Source organism: Vigna umbellata, chromosome 5 (assembly GCF_029865625.1).
Source record: "Vigna umbellata cultivar VRB3 chromosome 5, Vumbellata_1.0, whole genome shotgun sequence".
Lineage (NCBI taxonomy): Eukaryota > Viridiplantae > Streptophyta > Magnoliopsida > Fabales > Fabaceae > Vigna > Vigna umbellata.
The window spans coordinates 16,414,986-16,439,269 of NC_142169.1; the positions used below are offsets into that span (position 1 = coordinate 16,414,986).

The window sequence follows — 24,284 nt, forward strand, 5'->3', positions numbered from 1 at the left end:
ACAGTCTGTTCATACACTTGAATTGCCAGAAGTCCCTCTCCTCTCCCCATCTCAACAATTTATACAAAGGTATATTCCCGCTCTTCCTAACTGTTAACACAGTTAGGCAACTAACTCCCTCTAACTGTTAACTAACAGTTGACTAACCTCTCTTCCTCCTTACATACACTCTCAACTTCCTATCAGTGCCCCTTTTCCCTGTCACCGAGCATCCTTTTCCTCCCGTGACCACCGCAATCGAGACCAGCTTCCTGCAACTACCCCTACGATCGAGATCGGCTTCTTCCAGAGACCACCACCCTTCATGCACCGCTCTGACCCGGCCGACCGTGCTCCAACCCAGCCAACTGCGCTCCAACCCAACGACCGTGCTCCTACCCAACCGACTGTGCTCCAACCCAACCGACCATGCTCCATCCCAGCTACCTCACACCTTGGCAGTGCTTTTTTGGCCATTTTCGATACTTTTTTCCATGGCTTCCCCTGCCATTCCTACTGATATTGTCAACTCTAACAATCAACTAGCTAACATGTTCAACAAGTCCCTTGAGGGCCCTCAGATTTAGTACATTTGTAACAAGCTTGGTACATATAACATATATGCTCCAGCTTGAGGGGGAGTGTTAGAATGAAATCAACTATTACAGATTTCTAAGGGATTAGGCGTTACATAATCTAGGAAATTGGATGATTGATTCCTAATTTATTATAATTTATTATGTATAATGCTATAAATACATGTTGTGTGGTCTGCATTACACACACAATTCATTCAGAACATATACAATTCTATATGGTATCAGAGTCGGGTTCTTTGAGTTTCTTCCACCACTGTCTTTGTCGTTCGTTGTAGCCAGTAACTGTCGGCGGCCGTAAAAATTGTCTTTGAACATTTGTCTACTCTCCTAATTTCAGTTTTCTACAATGCCTCTTTCATTGTTGTCTGCAGCCTCTATCCACCATCGAGCATAATGTGCCCCTTCTCTTTATCGCCAAGCATTGTTTTCCTCCGGCGACCACAACGATTGAAACTGACTTCCTCAGACGACATCCAGAGACCACCACACTTCATTCACCGCTCCAACCTGGCCGACCATGCTCCAACCCGACCGACCGTGCTCCAACCTGGCCAACCGTGCTCCAACCGGACAACCGTGCTCTAACCTGGCCGATTGTGCTCCAACCCAACCCACTATGCTCCAACTCGGCCGACTGTACTCCAACCCAACTGATCGTGCTCCAACTCGACCGACTGTGCTCCATCCCGGCTACCTCACACCTCGACAATTGGTTTTAGGCCATTTCTGATACTTTTTTCCATGGCTTCCGCTATTGTTCGTATTGATTTTGTCAACTCCAACAATCAACTAGCTGACATGTTCAGCAAGTCCCTTAGAGGCCCTCGGATTTATACATTTGTAACAAGCTTGGTATATATAACATATGCTCTAGCTTGAAGGGGAGTGTTAGAATGAAATCAACTGTTAAGATTTCTAAGAAATTAGGAGTTACATAATCTAGGAAATTAGGATGATTGATTCCTAATTATTAGGTATATTTATTATAATTGATTTTCTATTATGCTATAAATACATGCGGAGTGATTTGCATTAGACACACAATTCATTCAGAACATATACAATTCTATAAAGAGCATCAATCTTTATCTATTATTCACTTCTATAGGAACAAATTCATTAAATGGAGAGAGATGGGATTCTGGTCCAACCCACTTCACCATAACCCAAATTCAGAAACCCAAGTGGTAGTTAAACCTGTCCATCCTCTCAATACTAAAAATATGGTGACAAAATGAGCGAGAATCTATTCTAGAGGTTTATGAGACATTGAAAGACATTTTTTCTTGAAACTTGACAAAAATACTAATAATAAAATAACTTAAGGAGAGCCATAGAATAGTCATGCATGAGGGCCTAGATGGGTGGTTTGTACAGGTATTTGGATGGTTGGCGTGGTGTGATCCTAACCCTATCTGTGGCAAAGAAAATGGTGGGCACCAGAAACTTCACTAGAAAACTCAACAGAGGCGATGCTGGAAAAATGAACGCAAACTTGGAAGAAAGGTTCACCAAAAAACATATGCTCCAAGACAATAGATCTACTAGGGCAACAGAGTTTTAAAAAAAGACTTTGATACTGTGTTAATCTATAAGAAAGAAAGGTAGTATGCTGAAATTAAGTGTTTTTGAGACATGGAAAATTTATTTTTATTGGACCAAAGAGAAGATTTGATATCCTATAAAAGTAAGGATATAATTCGGAAACAAATAAAAATGTTCCAATAAAAATGCAAGGAAATAAAGAATTATTTTGTTGATAGGAGTCTCACCAATTACATTCTCATTATCTCCATTTGTAATAATCAAATACTTGAAAATACGGAAATAAAAATATGCTGAAATGAATAGAAAGATTCTGAATTTTCTTTTTTCTAATTACTATGCTATTCACAACAATTATAACAAAAAGCATTAGACAAAATAATCTAAGAGTGCTAAAAGAAAGTTACAGCCAATACCTCTTCTCCAAATTCCACAGCTCGGGAAAAAAATGGCGCATCTGTTGGAAATAGATTAAACAAGTAATTTAAAGACAAAAGTTATGACAACTAAAAATATTTGTTGATCCTATCTGGTCTCGTAAAATATTTCAGGTGGAATTTACCTCCCTTGAAAACTAGTTAAAATTACAAGATAAAAACAATCTAAAATTTTGGTGTGACCAGGGTCTTTGACCCCAACACCAATAGCACATGCTATCATACAGTTGATGCGTTTGATCGCCAGTAGGACACAATATGATTTCTCCTTCTCTTTGTTAGAGCAGCCTATATTCCTCATATACTCTTACTAGGTCATAGTGTTAGACCCAATACATCAAACCTGATTTGAATAGCGGACAGAAAGGGGAGTGGGCTAAATCAATTTTGTAGGAGTGGCAGGTGTTTAGTAGGAAAGCAAGGGAACGAATAAAGGTAACACGGTAAAATATAAGGGCAAGACAGGGAATGTGAAAGAAGAATTTGGTATAGGATTGACGATGGTTGGCCTTAAAGAGTTGGGCGACTTACTATTCTTTCAAGTCTTTATCACTACAATTTCCAAAAGCAAAGTTAACTATCCTATATGAACTTGTAGAATAATTACATCTATGTATCATCATTAAGCCTACTTAGGGCTTAGTGTGCTAGTTTTTATAAGTGGTATCTATAGTAGTACCTAGTTCTGCATGCAGTTCTTTAATCTTCCATGTACTCTTGAATTAGTTCTTTATTATAAATAGAAGTTTATGAGAGGGATCAATTAAACCCTCTAGAAATACATTTTTCAGTTTTAATATCAAGTTGGTATCAAAGCGGGTCGATCTCGCTCTGGTTTTCGTCTAGTCTCCTCTGTCGAAACCTGTCATTGTTGTCTGCAACTGACCAGTGTTGTATGTCATTGCCCGCCATTGTTCGGCGTTGTTTTGCTACTATCTACCTCTATTTGCAGCTGCTCACTGCACTTTGTAACCATCCAGCACTATCAACCACGGTTCTCTGCCGCTTTGTCGTAGTCCGCCACCATTCATCATAGTCCGCTGCCATCCGTCGTCACAGTTTCGTCCAGTGACCACCGGATCTGGTTCGTCTCTCCACACGACGACCAACCCCGCCAGTGCCGAAATCCAGTTCTGCTCCACACGCCGCCACGTGCATCATCTTTGTGTGCCATGAACAGGTGCATGTTTTTCATGCACTGCTTTCTGTTTGTCAGAACGTCACTGCGTCACCTCCATAGCTGTCACCAGACCTTTCTCTCTCTGTTCTGACCCTCAAAACTTCGTTCTGATAATGTCTAGAAGCCACCCTTATGGAAAGTCACCTAGGGTTTTCGGTTTTCCTGGCTATTTCTTTGACCCTTGATCAAAAATGGCGTCTGGAAGTGTCATTTCATTCTCTAGAAGTCCCTCAATTACTTTTGAGAAGCTAAATGGCAAAAATTACCTATCTTGGTTGCTGCCGTCGAAATATGGTTTCTTGGCCAAGGACATTATATTCACCTTGAGCAAGATGCCATGTACATGTTGAAAAAGCTTATCAGTGTAAACAAGCATAATTCAAGTTGTGTGACCTGTTATGGCAATGAGTGAAACCCAAACTTCTTATGTCTCTTAGAGATTTCAAAACATGTCATTCCTTTTGAAAGAAAGCTCAAAGCCTTTATGTCAACGATATTCAATGTCTCTATGACACAACAAACAAGCTTGCATCTCTTAAAATGGCAGACCATGATATGTTGTCCTTCATTACTGAAGCCCAATTTGTTGTCGAAGAACTGAGGATGTTTTGGATGTGACTCTTTGGAGGATATCAAGAAGAAATTGGACAAATATTATATGGTGTTGATCTTTTGTGCTCTACATCCAGACTTTGATCATATCAGAGATCAACTTCTGACCAGTTATAAGGTCCCTTCCATGGAAACCTTGACCACACACCTTCTTCGTGTCCCAGTGCCTCAAACTCAGGAAGCTCATGAACTAGTGGAACCATCTGTCATGGTTGCCACACGAGGAAGAGGAGGACATGGCACCAGAGGAGGAGGACGAGGAGGTCGGGGACGTCCTCAATGGAAATACTATAAAAGGATGGGTCACACTCATGAGAATTACTACTCCTTGCATGGTTTTCCTTCCAAAACCGCCAATATCGAAGGCTCAAACTCCCATACATCAACAACCTGCATTTCTTAATCCATGGAAGGTCAAAATTCATGGGCAATTGACTCATGTGCTACTGATCACATTTATGGTAATACCTCTTTGTTCTCAACCATTTCCTTTCAAGAAAAACCTCATTTCATAACCCTTGCAAATGGTTCTAAAACTTCCTCAAAAGGAGTCAGTCATGTTTCCCTGTCCCCCTCCCTTAAATCTAAACTTTGTTCTTTTTGTCTCTAATTGTCCTTTCAATTTAATTTCCTTAAGCCATTTAACCAAAATGTTAAATTGTTCAATAACTTTCAATCACAAATCTTTTATTATACAGAAGCATGGTTCAGGGAGACAGATTGGAGAAGGATATGAAGCTACAAGATTATATTATTTTGGATCTCGTCCAAGGATGTCCTGTGTTGCTGCTTCTAATCTAAAAATGCTACATGATCGGCTTGGTTATCCTCGTTTGTCATAATTAAAAAATGTGTCCTGAACTTAATGGTCTGCAGACCTTAGAATATGAGTCATGTCAACTAGAAAAATAATGGTTGCAAAAGTGCATGCTCTTGACCACAGTAATACTTGGGAGCTCGTGCCCCTTCCGCCAGTCAAAAAGGGAATTGGTTGCCAATAGCTATATGCAATTAAAGTTGGCCTTGATGGTGAAATTGATCGGCTGAAGCCCAATTAGTTACAAAAGGGTACACCCAGGTTTATGGTCTTGCTTATTGTGACACTTTCTCTCCTGTAGCCAAGATGACTACTAGTCGCCTCTTCTTTGCCATGGCAGCAATTCGTCACTAGCACACTTCATCAATTGGATATCAAGAATGCCTTCCTTCATGGTGATCTTGAGGAAGAAGTTTATATGGAGCAACCTCCTGGGTTTGTTGCTCAAGGGGAGTCTGGTATGGTATGTAAATTGCATCGATCTCTATATGGCTTCAAGCAATCACCTCGTGCTTGGTTTGGAAAGTTTAGCTTCATTGTTCAAAAACTTGGGCTAAAACACAGTGAAGCAAACCATTTGGTTTTTTACTGTCATATATTTCTTGGGAAATGTGTTTACTTAATAGTGTAAGATGATGATATAGTCATTACAGGAAATGATATTGCTGGAATATCTCAACTGAAGGAGTACTTGTGTAGACATTTTCAAACCAAGGATCTTGGAAGTCTCAAATACTTTTTAGGCATTAAAGTAGCTCAGTCAAAAGATGGAGTTGTAATCTCCCAAAAGAAGTATGCTCTTGATATATTACAAGAAATAAGCATGATTGATTGTAGACCAGTAGACAATCCTATGGACCCAAATCATAAATTAAGGACAAAGAAAGGTGAATTATTCTCCGATCCAGTGAGGTATAGGAAGCTGGTTGGAAAACTAATTTATCTCACTATTACAAGGTAGGATCTATCTTTTCCAGTTTGAGTTGTTAGTCAGTTTATGCAGCCTCCATGAGTTGACCATTGGAATGCTATTATTCGCATTCTAAGGTATGTCAAAAAGGCTCTCGGGCAGGGCTTGTTATATGAAGATAAAGGAAACATTCAGGTCTCTGGGTACTGTGATGCAGATTGGGCAGGTTCGCCTATTGATAGATTGTCTACTACCAAATATTTTGTTTTTCTGGGAGCAAACATTATTTCATAGAAAAGTAAGAAACAAAATGTAGTAGCTCAATCAACCACTGAAGCCGAGTATAGGGCAATGGTGTCACTAACATGTGAACTTATATGGGTGAAGTAGTTCCTTCAAGAACTTAACTTCTTTGACATCCAGACTATGAAGATGTATTGCGATAATCAAGTTGCTTTCCACATTGCCTCAAATCCAATGTTTCACGAGATAACTAAACATATAGAAATTGATTGTCATTTTGTTCATGAAAAGTTGTTGACAAAAGAAATATGTACTGAGTTTGTTGGATCAGATGACCAACTTGCAGATGTGTTGACCAAGTCATTAAGGGCTCCTCAGATTGAGTTCATTTGTTCCAAGCTTGGTACATACAATCTATATGCTCCAGCTTGAGGGGTACTGTTAGAATAATTACATTTATGTATCATTATTAAGCCTACTTAGGGTGTAGTGTGCTAGTTTTTATGAGTTGTATCTATAGTAGTACCTAGTTCTGCACCTAGGTGTAGTGCAGCCCCTTAATCTTCCATGTACTCTTGTATCAATTCTTTATTATAAATAGAAGATTGTGAGAGGGATCAATTAAGCCCTCTAGAAATATATTTTTCTATTTCAATCTGAAGTTGAACATCCAATCTAAATAACATCAAAACTGGACTTTTTTTTTGTACCAAAATTCAAACTTGAAGGCATGAAATATGAAATAATGTAGAAATGAATTCATTTATGAGAAATAACTCACAGAAAGTGATTCAGGATCTGTTGCACTGGTGCCCGCAACAAAAGGATCAATCAAATAGTCCACAACCTTCAAATAGTTTTGTTAGGATAAGGCATATAACACTCCAATCCACACAACAAATATTAGGCTAGATTACTCTTTTGGTCCCTCTTCCTTTTAATTTGTTCAACTTGATCACTAGTGTTTAAATGCTTAATGTGATCCTCCAATCCAATGTGGCTCTTTTTGTTTGATTTTCTTGCCAACAACATTAGCCTAGTCATATACGACAGTAATGGGTGGAAAAGACAGGCAGAATGGACTATATTACATATATTTGGGCAACTAGAGGACCTCAATGAACATTTGGATAATAGAGGGATGAAGTTGAACAAATTAAATAAAATAGAGGGACTGTGAGTGTAGTGCTGATGCACGAGAAAATATAGTTGACCAGCTAAAATAGGATATTGTAATTAATTACAAGTGTGCTGCTAGAAGGTGTTAGAAGACTTTAGAGATCTTTTTGTAATTGCTCCATTAAAGTTAGAGTTCTCTATATATAGAAGCTGATGTAATGTTTCAAAAATTAATTTAATAAAATCTTCTCATTCAATTTATTTTTTTCAAGTTGGTATTTTAGCAATAACTTTAAATTTCATTCAATTTAAGGCTAAAGCTCTCTATATATAAAGGTTGATTTTCTGTTTCAAAAATTAATTCAATAAAATCTTATCTCACTCATTTTAATCTTTTTCAAGTTGTAGTTTTACCAAAATATCATGATTGAAGATGTATGAAATTTACATTGCAAGTATATATCATGTTAGTCACAAGAAGAAAAACAGCTAATCAATGATGGCTATTGCAGTGTGGCTTATACCTCTTTACCAAAATGACGTTCAAAGAACCCTCCAACACTGCAAGAAAGAAAACAGAACAAAAGCTACAGATATTACTTCTTATATTATAAAAAATAACAGAGTATAGTTTTGTTGAACTTGGATGCCATTAATTGAGGTTTATTGAACCTTTCCTCAGAATTTTCATCACACACATTAGAGGAGACACTTCTTTTCCACAAGAATGGTTCAAAAATGACCTGGATCTGCAAATTTAGAAAGTTAAGTAGACAAGTTATCCTGTTGAAGCTGGATGAATGAGTAGGTTTGGTTGGCTACATTTCAAAGGGGTAATGAAAACCACTAACAGTACCAGAAAAAAAGGAAAAAGATAAGGAACAAACAGCATGAAAACATCTCTAAATTTCCCTTATGATTAATTTAATCCAAATTCCAAAATACTTTTTTCTAGTTTCAGAGTTTGGCTATCAACTTTGTTGATTACATCTAATGGCAGATTCCCATGTTTGATATTCTTAGCAGAAGATCTTGTTAGAATGTAATGAGCTGTTACAGATTTGTAGGTGTTGAATATAGAGAAAAACTAGGTATAGGATTAATTTGCCTTGTGTCTAAAATACATATAAAGTAATATATTTAAAGGGGTAATGAATACCACTAACAGTACCAGAAAAAAAGGAAAAAGATAAGGAACAAACAGCATGAAAAACAATCTCTAATTTTCCCTTATGATTAAATTAATCCAAATTCCAAAACACTATTTTCTAGTTTCAGAGTTTGGCCATCAACTTTGTTGAGTACATCTAATGGCAGATTCCCATGTTTGATATTCTTAGTAGAAGATCTTGTTAGAATGTAATGAGCTGTTACAGATTTGTAGGTGTTGAATATAGAGAAAAACTAGGTATAGGGTTAATTTCCCTTGTGTCTAAAATACATATAAAGTAATATATTTATAATGAAGAATGATACAACTATATATTGCAACCAAACATAAATATAGTAAATAGAAGATATTGTTACAAACAAAATCAACAATTTCTACCAATATCAAATAATATAAAATGTCTATGTTTCCCTAATTAACATAAAATGTAATATATCTAACACTCTCCCACAAACTGGTGCATATGAATCGTATGTTCCAAGCTTGTTACAAAAATAATTAATTCTCGATCCCCTTACAGACTTAGTAAAAATATATGCTAATTAATCATTTGAGTTCATGAACTCAGTCTTGATATCTCTAGATACAATCTTCTTTTGAACTAAATGACAGTCAATCTTAATGTGGTTAGTCCTCTCATGAAATTGATTGAAGAGTCAGTCGATTGTCACATATAAGTGTCATTTTGGTTAACATCTCCAAATTGTAACTCTTTAAGCAATTGCATAAGCCAAACAAGTTCACAAGTGATTGAGGTCATAGCTCTATATTTTGCTTTTGCACTAGATCTTGCTATAACACTTTGTTTTTTGTTCTTTCAAGAAATCAAGTTACCACCAATGGAAACACAATACCTAGAAGTAGATCTTCTATCAGAAGGAAATCATACCTAATCAACATATGAATTGCAAACAACTTTTGTATGGTTATTGAAACCATATAACAAACCTTTTCCAAGATATCCTTTAATGTACTTTAATATATGGATGACTATATTCCAATGATCTTCACTTGGAGAATTGAGAAATTGGCTCAACATACTAATTGTAAAGGAAAAGTTAGGATGAGTAACTGGAAGGTAATTTAATTTCCCAACCAATCTTCTATAATGCTCATGATCTAAATTAGGTTATCCCTGATATGGTAGGAGCTTTGTATTAGGATCCACAGATGTGTCAACAAATTTTGAATCAACCCAGTTTCCTCCAAAATATCCAATGCATACTTCCTTTGAGATATAACAATATCATTGTTGGATTATGCTACCTCAATAGCCAAGAAGTATCTGAGTTTGCCTAAATCTTTGGTCTGAAAATGATGGCAAATGTGTTGACTCATCTGGGAGATGCCATGGTGGTCACTGCCTATAAGAACAAAGTCATCAACATATACTATCAAATAGGCATATGCAACACTTGAGTGACGATAAAAGACTGAATGATCTGTCTCACTTCAAATCACACCAAATTGTTGAACAATGCCACAATTTGCCAAACCAGACCCTATGTATTAGGCCCAATAAAGATTTGCGAAGACGACATACCAATCTAGAAGACTGCCCCTGAGCAACAAATTCGGGATGTTGCTCCATATAAATTTCTTCCTACATATTTCCATTATGGAAAGCATTTTTGACATCCAGATAATAAAGAGGCCATTGTTGAAGAGTAGCCATGGCGAGAAATAAACGAACAAAAGCCATCTTTGCCACAGGAGAAAAGTATCACCAGAATCCAATCCTAAAATTTGGGTGTAGCCTTTGGGTACAAGTGGAACTTTGAGGCAATCAATAGTACCATCAAAACCAATTTTGATAGCAAAATTCCACCTGCAACCAACAACAGATTTTCCATACGGTTATTGGACAAGCTCCCAAGTTCCACTATTATGAATAGCACATAGTTCATCTACCATGGTCTAACGCCAACCAGGATGGGCTAAGGCATTATTGACAAAGTTAGGGATGGACACACAAAAAATAGACGAAAGGCAAGTATAAAAAGAAGATAATCTATGATAATTCAAAGCAATATAATGTGGCAAGGGATTAGAAGTAGAATGTATACCTTTACGAAGAACAATTGAGAGGTCAGACTCGGTTGTAGGAGTTGTAGGAAACAAAATAGTTGACACTTGAAGTACGTCACTTCGTAGTTGTTGGGAACAAGGTTGTCAAACTCGAGAGTTTACGTAAACTCGTGAGAGTCCAGTAAACTCGACTCGTAAACTCGTAAGAGTTTACTTTGTATGAAAAAAATATAAATAACATTCTAATTCAAATAAGATAACAAAATTATATAAATTGAAATACATAAGTTCATAGAAATATTGTTCATAAAATGTCCAAAAGTTTAAAAATATTGTGGCAGCACGGTTTTTTAACAATGCAGTATGCAACACTTTATTTTTGAAAAAAATAAAAGGAATGATGTTGTAAAGTGGTGCAGTGCCCGTAACATACTATTATGTTGCAGCTGGAAAACAAAACAATATTTAAAATACGTGTTGCTGTTGCATACCAATGAACCCCACATAAAATTATTAAAAAAATATTTGCTGTAGTACAGTGCCCGTAACATCAACTTTACTTAAAATCAATAAAATATTATAAGTTGCAGTGCCCGTGAACTCAACTTTACTTAAAATCAATAAAATATTACAAGTTGCAGTGCCCGTGACGTGAACCCAAAGTATTGCAGTGCCATAAAAATGTTTAAAAAATATGTTGTTGGCCCGTGACATCAACTTAACTTAAAATCAATAAAAAAAATCATGTTGCAGTGCCTGTGAGTGCCAGAAAGTGTTTAAAATATATGTGAGGGAGGCAAGGTCGAACGTGATAGAGGGTTTGCACTTACAGAACGATGAGAACGAAGGTGCGACAGAGGCAAGGTCGAACGTTGAGATCGACGGCGCGACGGAGGCTGAGTTCGAAAGTCGAGATCGACGACGCGGCGGACTGCGAACCTGATGGACGAGAAAGCGACGAAAGGCGAGATCGAACGAGATAGAATGCGAGAGTGCGAGAAAGAAGATGAACAGTGAGTGAATCTTTTATAAATCCTGTCAATACCCAATTTCGTCCGGATTATTTTTATAGTTTTATTGCATTTTGGTTGTCACATATTTAACCTTTTTATTATTCATTTACCTATTTCTTTTTTAGTTCTATTTATTTTATCTTATTGTTTTATTACCCTTTTTCTTTATTGCTTATTTTGTTTTTATTCTATCTCTTTCATTTATTTTACTTTTTTTCCTTTTATTTATTTATTTATTATTTATTTTTATTTTCTTTTAATTCTTCGTTTTCATTTTAATTCTTATTTTTCTTAAATTTTTATCTTTTCATAATTATTATTAGTTAAAAGGTTTTAAAATAAAATAAAATTAAAAAAAAATATATAAATAAAAAAAAAATGAAATGAATCAAAAAATGAGAAAAGGACAAATTGGCGAGGGGACACGATGGAGGAAAACGGTTTCCTGCTGTGGGAGACAAACTGGTTTTGGGAGCAGGCAAGGACAAGGCACGTTTTGGGATGGCAGAGACGTTTTGGAGCCTGCATGGCACATACACGATTTGATATACGGAATGGCAGGGTGGCACAGAAAGAAAAAAAAAAGCATAGAGAAAGGGGGATTTTGGGAGGAGCTACGGGGGCCTTCATCAAAGGAGAGAAATCAATTGCTGAAAAAAAAGGAGGGGGAGGAGTGTGCAAGTGGGGGGAAGAGCAGAGGAAAAGCAAAAACAAGTCCACAATAGAGGAAGGAGAGGCCTAATCGTTTCATTGAAGGTAAGTATCCCTAATTTATGTTATCCGCATTCGTTCATAGTCATACTGGTGTGAATTTTCGTTTACCCTGCTATTTCATCCCCTATTCCATTCATTTACATCCAAGATTCATGCTCGCATCACCTTAATGCGAGTTGTGATCCCCATTATATTGTCTTCCTTCGGTTGACTAGACCGAATAGGCTGTCTTTCACGTAGGGCTCCAGCTCCCATTTCGCATCTGCATAGCCAGCAAACAACCACCATCGTCATTATCATATTTCAGCCCCTGAGGCACCCAAGGTCACGAACAGAGAACACCAAAATAGACTCACCACCCCAGCCTCATCCTACCCTTAACCATCTTCGTCCATTTCCCTACTCCTACCTTTGTCTCCCTCCCTCGCAAGCTTCCATCAACCCCTCTGATTCTCCACTCCTCTCCATCATCTCCAGCACCCGTGAACACCTCCATCGAGGAACCTACCCATTCACCCATTCACGGATTATGTACGTTTCTTCTCTGATCTGCTTTGTATCATCCTCAAATCCCACATTTCCCCTTACTATACTCCCTGCAATTATACCTCAGTAGCTACTACACGACGCATCCTCTCCTTCATAATCCCATTGTCGCCTTCCTGCCATTATCACATAAGTGGTTTCCTTCTCTTTTGCTCCATCCAAACCTGCAAGGAGAAAGTCACAAAACCAGAGATAGCCAAGCCGCCATAAATTCTACAATTTCAATTCGGCTGATCCAATCACCAAAACAGTAGCTTCAACATCTTTCCCACGCGAGAATTGACTCAGCCACCGTGAATCTCCCTCACCGTTCCCCATTCAAACCGCAAGACCATCTTTTTCCTACAACCTCCACCACCGAGTGCAACAGCCACTTCAAACTAATCACCACCGTGAAATCCCCAGCACCACCATTCACCATCACAAAACCCTTCTTCTCCTCTCTTTTCTCCCATCCTCAGAACCCTATCATCCTTCCCCCCACTCACAACACAGTCATCAACAAAACCCATTACACCACACCTCAATCCCAAACTTTTTCGGCATAACCATCGGAAGTGGTAGGTCCAACCGTGGTGGCGGTGGCTCTATCGAGGGCAGCGACGGCATGGCACAGGAACGCTAGAGTTCCTCCGTCGTGCGCGACGAGGAGAAGAGAGGGAAAGAGACCGGAAGCAACTGGCGGTGGCCGGTTCCAGCCGAGGTGGCGGCGGCGTGCCTCCCAGCCCTAGGCTTTCCTGGTCAGAGAGAAAGAGACCTGGGTCTCGATGGAGGGAGGCAGGTGTAGAGTGAGAGAACCCCTAAGGGAATTCTAGGTTAGAAAACAGCCGGGTGGGCCAAGCCCAAAAATAACGCACGTTAAGCCTTTTTAGAACGTTCGTCCCCTACCTCCTCAACGAACGTCTGTCCGTCCACTTCTTGGACGGACCATTTGGTGACCAACTCCCAACCGAACGCTCGCCAACAACGAACGCTCGTACACAGCGAACGCTCGTCATTCAACGACAACAACGAACGCTCGTCATTCAACTCCTGACCGAACGCTCGTCCCCAACGAGCGCTCGTCATTCAGCCCTTTCCCAACGAATGTTCGTCCCCAACGAACGCTCGTCCCCAACGAGCGCTCGTCATTCAGCCCTTTCCCAACGAACGTTCGTCCCCTACCTCCTCAACGAACGTCTGTCCGTCCACTTCTTGGACGGACCATTTGGTGACCAACTCCCAACCGAACGCTCGCCAACAACGAACGCTCGTACACAGAGAACGCTCGTCATTCAACGACAACAACGAACGCTCGATCCAACGAGCGCTCGTCATTCAACTCCTGACCGAACGCTCGTCCCCAACGAGCGCTCGTCATTCAGCCCTTTCCCAACGAACGTTCGTCCCCAACGAACGCTCGTCCCCAACGAGCGCTCGTCATTCAGCCCTTTCCCAACGAACGTTCGTCCCCAACGAATGCTCGTCCCAGCGAGCGCTCGTCATTCAACGCCAACAACGAACGCTCGTCCCAGCGAGCGCTCGTCATTCAACTCCAAACCGAACGCTCGTCCCCAGCGAGCGCTCGTCATTCAACTCCTAACCGAACGCTCGTCCCCAACGAGCGCTCGTCATTCAACCCTTTCCCAACGAACGTTCGTCCCCAACGAACGCTCGTCCCAACGAGCGCTCGTCATTCAACTCCAAACCGAACGCTCGTCCCCAACGAGCGCTCGTCATTCAGCCCTTTCCCAACGTCCGCTCATGATCCCCCAACGCTCGTTATTTTTTATTTGTTTTCCTTATTTCATTTTATTCTATTTCATTTATTTTTGTCTATCTTATCTCATTTGTTTTATTTATTTCTTTTATTTTTATTTTCATTTTTATTTTGTTCTATCTACTTATTCTAGATATCTACCTATCCTAAAATATTTAATAATGCAATATTTACAATTTAAATAAAGGAATTTATCAAAATACGTTTTGAAGGTTTAGGCACATGTGTGATCGCACACATCGTCCTTGTGCTAAAATCCTTTTCCCTTTCTTAATTAAAATTACAAAAATATGTTTTGAAGGTTTAGGCACATGTGTGATCGCACGCATCGTCCTTGTGCTGAAAACCTTTTCTCTTTCTTAATTGAAATTACAAAAAAATGTTTTAAGGGTTTAGGCACATGTGTGATCGCACGCATCGTCCTTGTGCTAAAATCCTTTTCCCTTTCTTAATTAAAATTACAAAAAAATATGTTTTAAAGGTTTAGGCACATGTGTGATCGCACGCATCGTCCTTGTGCTAAAAACCTTTTCTTTTCCTTAAGTAAAATTAACCAAAAAATATGTTTTAAAGGTTTATGCACATGTGTGATCGCACGCATCGTCCTTGTGCTAACAACCTTTTCTCTTTCTTAAACAAAATACAAAAAAAGGTATAAAATCTTCAAAAAACCCGAAAACATCAACAATTTTAAACCACAAATAGTCTTGCTACCAGAACTACGTGATCCTTGATTCTCCATCAAAAGTGGAGATACGTAGGAGCAAGGCTAGCCCTTGTCAGGTTCACTTCCCCAAAAATCCAAATTTATCCATAATCATTTTCCAAACAAAATTTTCTAAACAATTTTCAAACAAATTTTCAAGCAGTTTTCTAAAAGAACTACGTAACCCTGATTTCTCATTTTGAATGAGAATACGTAGGAGCAAGGTCAATCCTTGTCGGGCCCAAAAAACTAAAAAATATATTTTGCTTCTTTAGAGTTGTATTTTAGGGGATAGTTAAACATTTTGAAAAGCACATCATATTCGCGTATTTAGTTAAAGGTACTGCCTTAGGGCAGGCGTTGTAGGGTGCTAATACCTTCCCTACACGTAACCGACTCCCGAGCCTAGAATCTGGTTCTTGTAGACCATGCCCTATCCTTTTTATGGTTTTTCCGTAGTTTCCCAGAATAAACTATGGTGGCGACTCCAAAATCTCTTTTCCAAAAACCGATTTCTTTTTGGATCGTCGTCCCGTCGCGATTCCGGTTGCGACAAATCCTAATCTGATGCGTCCTAAAAACGTAGCCGTTTTGCGTTTTCAAATTTGTTTTCCAAACTCGCAAAATCGGAACCAAAATCGCGATTTTAGGCGAGTTTAGCGAGTCAACAACCGAGTCTACCGATCCTACTCTAAAAACGAGTTTGCTTATGAGTTAACTCGAAAGCATTGTCTGAACTCGTAAACTCGGTCGAGTTAACGAGTTAACTCGCGTTTTCGATAACCATGGTTGGGAACAATGTCTTCGATTATAAACCTAAGGGGGTGGAGTAAGAGAATCTAACGGTGGACTATGCACAATAGGAGGATAACATATAACAAGAATAATAATTGTAGTAGACGGAGACACATTAAAAGAAGATGGACCCTTAAAGTAAAAATAAATAAATAAATAAAACACTTGTTGAAGGTGACATCTGCAGAAACAAAAGAGTGGTTAAGAGAAGGAGAAAAACACTTGTATTCTTTTTGAAATCGAATATATCTTAAAAACACACATTTATGTGATCTAGGAAATAACTTATCAAGACTAGGACCCAAATTATGAACAAAACATATAGACCATAAAACTTTAAGTGGCAAAGGATGGAGAGGTTCATGAGGAAATAAAATAGAATAAGGAATTTTGTTATCTAAAACCGAAGATGGCATACAATTATATTGAGGAACCTCACCATTAAATAAAAGGGTGTGAGTTGTTTCAATAAGATGTCTATTCTTGCACTCAATCACCCCATTTTGTTGAGGTGTATAAGCACATGAAGTTTGATGAAGAATGCCATGAGAAGCCATAAATTGTTTAAAAGAATTTGAAAGATATTTACGGTCATTATCACTTTGCAAAATTTGAATAGAAACACTAAATTGAGTTTTAATTTCATTATAAAAGGTTTGAAAGATATAAAATAAATCAGAACGATTTCATTAAAAATAAATAAATACATCTAGAATATTCATCAATAAAAGTAACAAAATATTGAATACCTAAATTAGACTTAACAAAACTAGGACTCCAAATGTCAGAGTGAACTAAGGCAAAAGGAATCGAAGCACGTTGTGAGACACTACAAGGAAAGGAGCTACGACTATGTTTCCCTAATTAACACGACTCACACACCAAACTAGATAACTTGGACAAGCCGACAATAAGCTCTTGCAATTTGGCCAGACTAGGATGACCTAACTATGCATGAAGGAGAGATGGAGACTCCATAATTGTGCAAACATGTCTTAACAGTCTCAACAACACGAGCTAAAACCCTAGACCCATTAGTCATTCTAACAGAAGATAAATTATCCAAAGTGGATAAAGAGAAAAACAAAGATTTGTTATTAGTAATGTGATTTGTGGCTCCTAAGTCGAGAACCCAAGGACCGATAGACAAAGATTAAGTCAAACCACCAAAAGATGTACCTATGCATGCAACAAAAGTAGTGGATCTAGAGGGTTGACGATCCTCACACCATTTAAAAAATTCATAGAAGAAAGCATATTTATCGCGATATCAGATGGAGGAAGATCCACAAATGATTGTGAGGGGGAATCAATCTGAGTAACAAACAGAGAAAGGAGGACGACCATGTAATGTATAACACTTGTCAATCTTATGACCTAACTTGCCACAATGGTCAAATTTTTTATGCCCTTTTCCTGGCTTGCGAGAGCAGTTATGATCATCAATTAAAATGCCAAAATAGAGGAATCATCAGCAAAAACAAGTGTATCATTGATAGCTTTACTTGGCACAGACAAAAGGGTAGAACAAATAAAAGTAAAATTGGGTATAACAGGGAAACCCAAAATCTGATCACGAACATGAGAATATTTATGGATGGTATTCTTGAGAACTGTTAGGATATTTATCCTATTTTATCATCATTATATTGTGTCAAGAGTTACCCTATTTATCATGATTATATTGTGTCAAGGGTTACCCTATTTATCATGATTATATTGTGTCTAGGGTTATCTTATTTATCATGATTATATTGTGTCTAGGGTTACCCTATTTATCATGTACTTTTGTATCAATTTATTCTTATAAATAGAAGATTATGAGAGGGATCAATCAAGCCCTCAAGAATTATTTCGTTTCAATCTCAAGTTGGTATCGGAGCAGGTTGTCTGAGTCTCTTCCTACTCTGTATTTGTTGCCGCCGTTGGTGGCGCTGGCCCTTAAAAATTTCATCTTTTATGAAATACCTCAATGAACAGTCTCGTTCTGATTTCTGTCAAGTCTCCAAACCTTGTTGTCCGCAACTGTCAAGCACTGTTTGTCGTTGTCCAGCGTTGTTTGTCGTTGTCCAACGTCGTTTGCCGCTGTCCAGGCGCCGTTTGCAGTTGTTCGACGTCGTTTGTCGTTGTCTGGTGCCATTTGTCGTTGTCCATCTAGCATTGTTTTGCCACAGGGAGGAGCTGTCCAAAGAAGTTTGTCACCATCAACTTCTGTTCCCGACGTCGTTCGTCACTGTCCACCGCTGTCCGTTGTTTCCCACCGTCCGCAGTTGTCCGCTGCCGACCACCGTCCGTTGTTGTCCGCTGCCGACTATCGTCTGCCGTTGTCCGTTGCCGACCACACTCTATTGTTGTTCGTTGCCATCTGTTGCTACAGTTTAGTTTGACGACTAGTGATCTGGATCGCCTCCTTGAGCAAGTGGGCTAGTTCTAATCCAAGCGCCGCCACGCGTGCCACATTTGTCCGACATTCGCCTTCGCCGTCGTCACATTTTCTCTGGCGAAGTTAGGGGTTTTGTGCACCTCGAGGAGCGTGACCCATCCCTAGTCGTTGTCTCATTCTCATCTTGTCACACACAACTTCTCTCTGATAAGCTTTCGGCGCTTGTTTGTCACAATTTCTGGTGTCGAAATCACACTACGTCACTGTCGTTCGTCTCGCTCGACCAAATAAAAAAAAAACTCTATTTCAGCATTATACATATGTTTCAGCATTGTTCCTTAGCCTCCTGTCATAATATTTGTTTAGCTTTGCGTATTGTAGCAGTTGTGATGTTCCTGATGGCTTGTGTCATTTATTTACAAGTCTCCAAAGAGAGTCAGTGCTATTAGTTGGTTAACACCAAGGAATTTCAACACCAAAGTCATAGGTTGAAGGTTCCTCATAGCATGAGGGGAGTCTATTTCTGACAAGATTCAGAATCTTAGTCAAACAATTTCATCAGTCCCTTGTCAGATCTGTTTTTGGATGCTTTGATGAATAAAGGAGACCATTATGATCTTCCACCTTCATGATTTGTCATTGGCGGCGTCATCATTTTCGTCGTTTGTCATGGGAGAGTATGTTTCCAACCATTGCAATATGTTTCCAGCCACTGCATGCCCCATCAGTCAGTGATGGCAATCCCTGCAGTTTTGTCCTTTCAGCCACTGCAGGTCCCCCATCACCTCGTCAGTCAGTGATGGCAATCCTTGTAGTTTGTCGCTTTCAATCACTGCAGGCCCCATCAGTCAATGATGACAATTTAGTCCCTGTAGTATGTTTCAACCACTGCAAACCCCATCAATCAGTGATGGTAGTTTAGTCCCTGTAGTGCAGGGACTGCCATCACCTCGTCAGTCAGTGATGGCAGTCCTTGTAGTTTGTCGCTTTCAACCATTGTAGGCCCCCATCAGTCAATGATGACAATTTAGTCCCTGTAGTATGTTTCAACCACTGCAAACCCCATCAATCAGTGATGGTAGTTTAGTCCCTGCAGTTTGGTCGCTTTCAACCACTACAGGCCCCGTCAGTCACTGATGGCAATTTAATCCCTATAGTTTGTCGCTTTTAGCCACTACAAGCCCCATCAGTCACTGATGGCAATTTAATCTTCTAGTTTGTCACTCTTAGCCACTACAGGCCCCATCCTTACATGGCAGTTGTAGTTTGGTCGCTTTCAACCACTACAGGCCCCATCAATCATTGATGGCAATTTAATCCCTGTAGTTTGTCGCTTTTAGCCACTGCAAGCCCCATCCTTTCTCGATGGAATCCAGTCTTTGCAGTTTATCGCTTTTAGTCATGCAAACCCCATCCTTACTTGATGGCAATCCAGTTTCTGCAGTTTGTCGTTGTCTACCACTCGTCATTCACTTTTGACGGAAATCAATTTTGTCAAAGTCATCCTACTTGAAGGTTCATGGTGCTAGATGAAGTTTCGTGGTTGTCCAATATTATTCTCCATAAGCTTATGAGGAGTCTCTTTGGCTATGCTGGATTGTGAGTCCAATTTGGTTTATAAACATTCTCTTTGGATGGACTGAAGTATACGTGCATCTTGTTCTAAGTCGAAGTTTCTAAGTTGCTAAAGAGACCTCAGATTGAGTTTATTTGTTCCAAGCTTGGTAAATACAATTTGTATGCTCCAACTTGAGGGTGAGTGTTAGCATATTTATCCTATTTTATCATCATTATATTGTGTCAAGAGTTACCCTATTTATCATGATTATATTGTGTCAAGGGTTACCCTATTTATCATGATTATATTGTGTCTAGGGTTATCTTATTTATCATGATTATATTGTGTCTAGAGTTACCCTATTTGACATGATCATAGCTCATAATCCAGGATAACATGTTAGGACACTTAAGAATTAAACTGTAAAATAATTCTAGAGGGCTTAATTGATCCCTCTCACAATCTTCTATTTATAAGAAGGGTTAAATATGTTTTTAGTCCCTAAACTATTGGTCGTTTTTGGTTTTCGTCCCTGTTTCAAAGTAAGGTACAATTTGGTTTACACCAGAAAGAGGGACGAAAACCAGAAACGACCAATAGTTGAGGAGGAGTGTTGTAATTAGAGGAAATTATTAGAAAGTGGTTTTTAAGCCTAACTCACCCCACAAAACCGGTTTGTAAGGTGAGGTTTACACCCGACTTATATATTATAATTTGGGCTTATCACTAGTCGATGTAAGACTTCCAACACATCCCCTCCACGGCGAGGTATAGACATCTCGAGCGTGAGAATAGAATTAATAGGTGGTCCACATAGATCTCGCTAGGATAGGCTCTAACCATAGCTCTGATACCATGTTGAATATAGTGAAAAACTATATATGGGATTAATCTCCCTTATGTTGAATATACACATAGAGTCCTCTACTTATAATTGAAGAAATATGGGCTAAGCCCAAAATAAAAATAAGAAATAATAACAAACTAACTAAAGATAAAAGATAAATATAAAATAAAGATAATATATCTAACAGAAATATCCATAGAATCTTCTTAATTAGAGAAAATATCTATAGAATCTTCCTAATTAGAGAAAATATTTGTAGGATCTTCTAGATTATTTTTCAATATATTGTTTCCTTATTTCCCTTTTTTACAAGATTAGATTTCTACAAATAGAGGTAAGGAGAATGTAATTGATATGAATGAAAATAATAAAGTCATTCTCTTTTTCAAGTACAAGTATCATTAATGAAATAGAAAAGCATTCAATGAAAATGAAAAAATTAGAAATATCAAGATGCTGGAAGATCCTTGGACAAGAGAGAAAGAAACCTTTGATTGTGCAGAAAGTAGTTTACTCTTCAGTAATGCAGCAGGATTTGTTGGTACCTGATATCAAAATTTACCGCATTCTATAATTATTATGAGACAAATAGAGCTGCAAAACATGAAAACCCATTCAAAAAGTTCAAATAATTTGAAATAGAAAAGCAAAAACAAACATTTTAGAAAAAGACAAAAGTTATAATATATACCAGCACTGGAGCCCCATTTTTCACAATATAGCGCTTATGCTGGGATATTGGCTGTAACAGTAAATAAATCTCAATCTTAATCACGACTATGACAAATATTTAAACTGTTAATAGCCCTATTACAAATACTCTTAAACTACCAAGTAAAACAATAAAATGGACATTACATTTCAACAAACTAAAGCTCTGGCGGCTAAAAAACAGGTAAATTGTGGAAGATAAACGAAAGAAAATTGCTTTACAAAATCGGGAAAAGATATTCTTAGACATTCCATTTTCTAAGCTAAATATCCTTACAAATTGCTGCTTTTCTTGAAGTCCAAGAGCATCAATCAGACCTTTAACCTCAATTTCACTTTCAGTCTGCACTAGATGAGCAGAACTCAACATCAATAATAAGAACTTATACTATAAGCATATATTGAACGGGAAATTTACAATGAGCCATGATACTTAAGTCATTTTCAACTTTTATATGTGAAGTTTATTTGTAAGACATAACACCGCAAAATGTTTATTATATTGAAAACATTAAATTTGGTTAGCCTCAACTTCTCAAAGTTCATGTGAGAAGCAAGAACCTTAAAAACAGGTGGATTAGTAACTTGCAAACTAGGTCAAGTCACTTTTAGGATTCTCAAGTTTCGAAGAAAACAATTTCTATATCATTCAGTCTCATTACATACATTTGATATATATATACATACATTGATTAGATAAATTTGGAATAAGTATTGCCAATTATAGGAAACAAATCCCTAAGATTGAGATTGATATGCTAGTAATGCAATCAAGATACAACCAATATACACAATTAAAAACAACAAGAATCAATTCTAAAACTTCTTCAAATATCTCAACAAGGATGTTAAAACTTAAAGAATTTATTTTTCACTCTAACGAAACCTCAGGTAGGTTGTGTAACAAAATGACATTCTTGTAACAACGTTGAAAATAGAAAAAACACCAGAAGGGTGACTAGAAATTTTCCCAAAACTAAATTACAAATTCTCCTCCCCTAATGTAAAGATCTCTTTAAAATAGCACATCCATGATAAACTTACCATTGTATTAGCTCCCTCATCCCAAATAAGACCATCCCGAGAAACACTTCTCAACCTCCCTCCAGCTCTTCCTTCAGCTTCAAATACAGTGACATCCACACCATGTGATTTCAGTTTGTAAGCGGCAGCAAGCCCACTTGATACCACCGTACAAAAGTTAGCAAGACTTTGTCGTCATGAATATTTAAAAATGTCAAATACACCAATGATTAAAAACTTTATCATGGATGATGCAGGCACCCATGCCATCGTCAAATACAATAGACCATATATACAATCAATCATCATATGTCAGCCATATAGCAACAATGAAACAACCTGAAATAACATCATTTCATTATTCCATTAAAATTCATTTTCTTGCACACGCTTCAATTCAACATAAAACCATTGTTGACGGAATTCAAAAATTTCCCAGCACATGAAAGGCAAGGTAAGTTTAAATCCAGCCAAGCCAATAATGACAATACATACTTCCAATCAGAGGAAATTAAATAAATAAATTCAAGCATCAGCATTCAGCAGCAATTAAATAATATATAGAGAAAAAAATGCAAACAAGGACAAAGTCTAGCAACACACTTTTAAATACACTTTTGGACACAGTCTTATGAACACACTATTTTAAGGTGAATTTCATATAATAATAAAAAGTACATAAGAAATGTATCACTGGCATTTCTGAAAAATATGTAGGAAGAACTGAACTTATAACATAAAGAAGTGACCTCACCTTACCCCAGCACCAATAACAGCAACTCTTTTTACGGATCCTGCTGACCCAAAAGTACCAAGTCAAGGTTTTGAAAAATCTAAGGAACCTTAAACACATTTTACACAGAAAATAGTACTCATTCTCTGATTGTTGTCTGGCTTAAGAATTGGCACGCAACTCAACTGAATACGAAACTGTAGACAAATATTTAAACTTAAACTATTACAAAAACGGAGATAAATAAGAGAAACAAGATAGCTTACTTGGGTTATCGTCTGTTGCAGAGGAACTCATACTCTCTTTCACGATGCGCCGGCGGAGCTTGGTGTTTGGTAGGTGTGAGATTGTGAGAGCTGAGAAAACATCATCAAAACGATTTCATCTCTTTGTTTTTTTGTTTCATGTTTTCTTTTTCTTTTATCGTTTTATTATTAGTAGGAGCAGTAATATGGGTTCTGGTGGTCTCGTTTTGCAATAAAATAGTTCGAAACCGTACTTATGCACGCTCGTTTTTTTTTTTCTTTGTTTTCGTATTAATTATTAAATTAAAACCTATTTAAATTATACTATTAATAAATATTTTTATATATTACTATTTATGTTTTAGTAATAATTATTTTAATGCTAGCGTACATATTATAAGAAATAATTTTAAGAAAAATTCAAAAATATTTATTATATATCGAATTTAGAAAGATAATTAAAAATTTGATTAGAAAAATTAATTTAAATATTTTTTTGAGGCATCTAAAAAGATAGTGTTTTATAAATCTTTTAAAATTTCTAATAAATTTCAATATTCCAATATTTTTTTAATAAACTACTATTTTATTGTTTATATCTGTATATATCA

At 37.7% G+C, this 24,284-nt stretch overlaps 1 protein-coding gene across 9 annotated transcripts in view; it reads right to left on the bottom strand.

Annotated features, from left to right (window-relative positions):
• HEMG2 (Flavin containing amine oxidoreductase family) overlaps positions 1-23,900 on the bottom strand; it is a 31,748-nt gene extending 7,848 nt beyond the window's left edge. For 3 of the 9 annotated variants that reach the window (XR_015786923.1, XM_088116483.1, XM_088116482.1), the window contains exons 1-10: positions 23,695-23,900; positions 23,450-23,492; positions 22,717-22,882; positions 21,950-22,015; positions 21,653-21,703; positions 21,450-21,506; positions 8,114-8,190; positions 7,966-8,002; positions 7,104-7,169; positions 2,540-2,580 (exon numbers count right to left, since the gene is read on the bottom strand). Coding sequence is in view for 7 of the 9 variants with exons in the window: in XM_088116483.1 (XP_087972609.1) it covers positions 2,540-2,580; positions 7,104-7,169; positions 7,966-8,002; positions 8,114-8,190; positions 21,450-21,506; positions 21,653-21,703; positions 21,950-22,015; positions 22,717-22,882; positions 23,450-23,492; positions 23,695-23,725 (635 nt within the window). In the remaining 2 variants the exon portion in view is untranslated. The remainder of the gene's footprint in view (positions 1-2,539; positions 2,581-7,103; positions 7,170-7,965; positions 8,003-8,113; positions 8,191-21,449; positions 21,507-21,652; positions 21,704-21,949; positions 22,016-22,716; positions 22,883-23,449; positions 23,493-23,694) is intronic. The other 6 variants (XR_015786922.1, XM_088116480.1, XM_088116479.1 and 3 more) reach the window with 6 other exon arrangements.
• Positions 23,901-24,284: the final 384 nt, after the last annotated feature.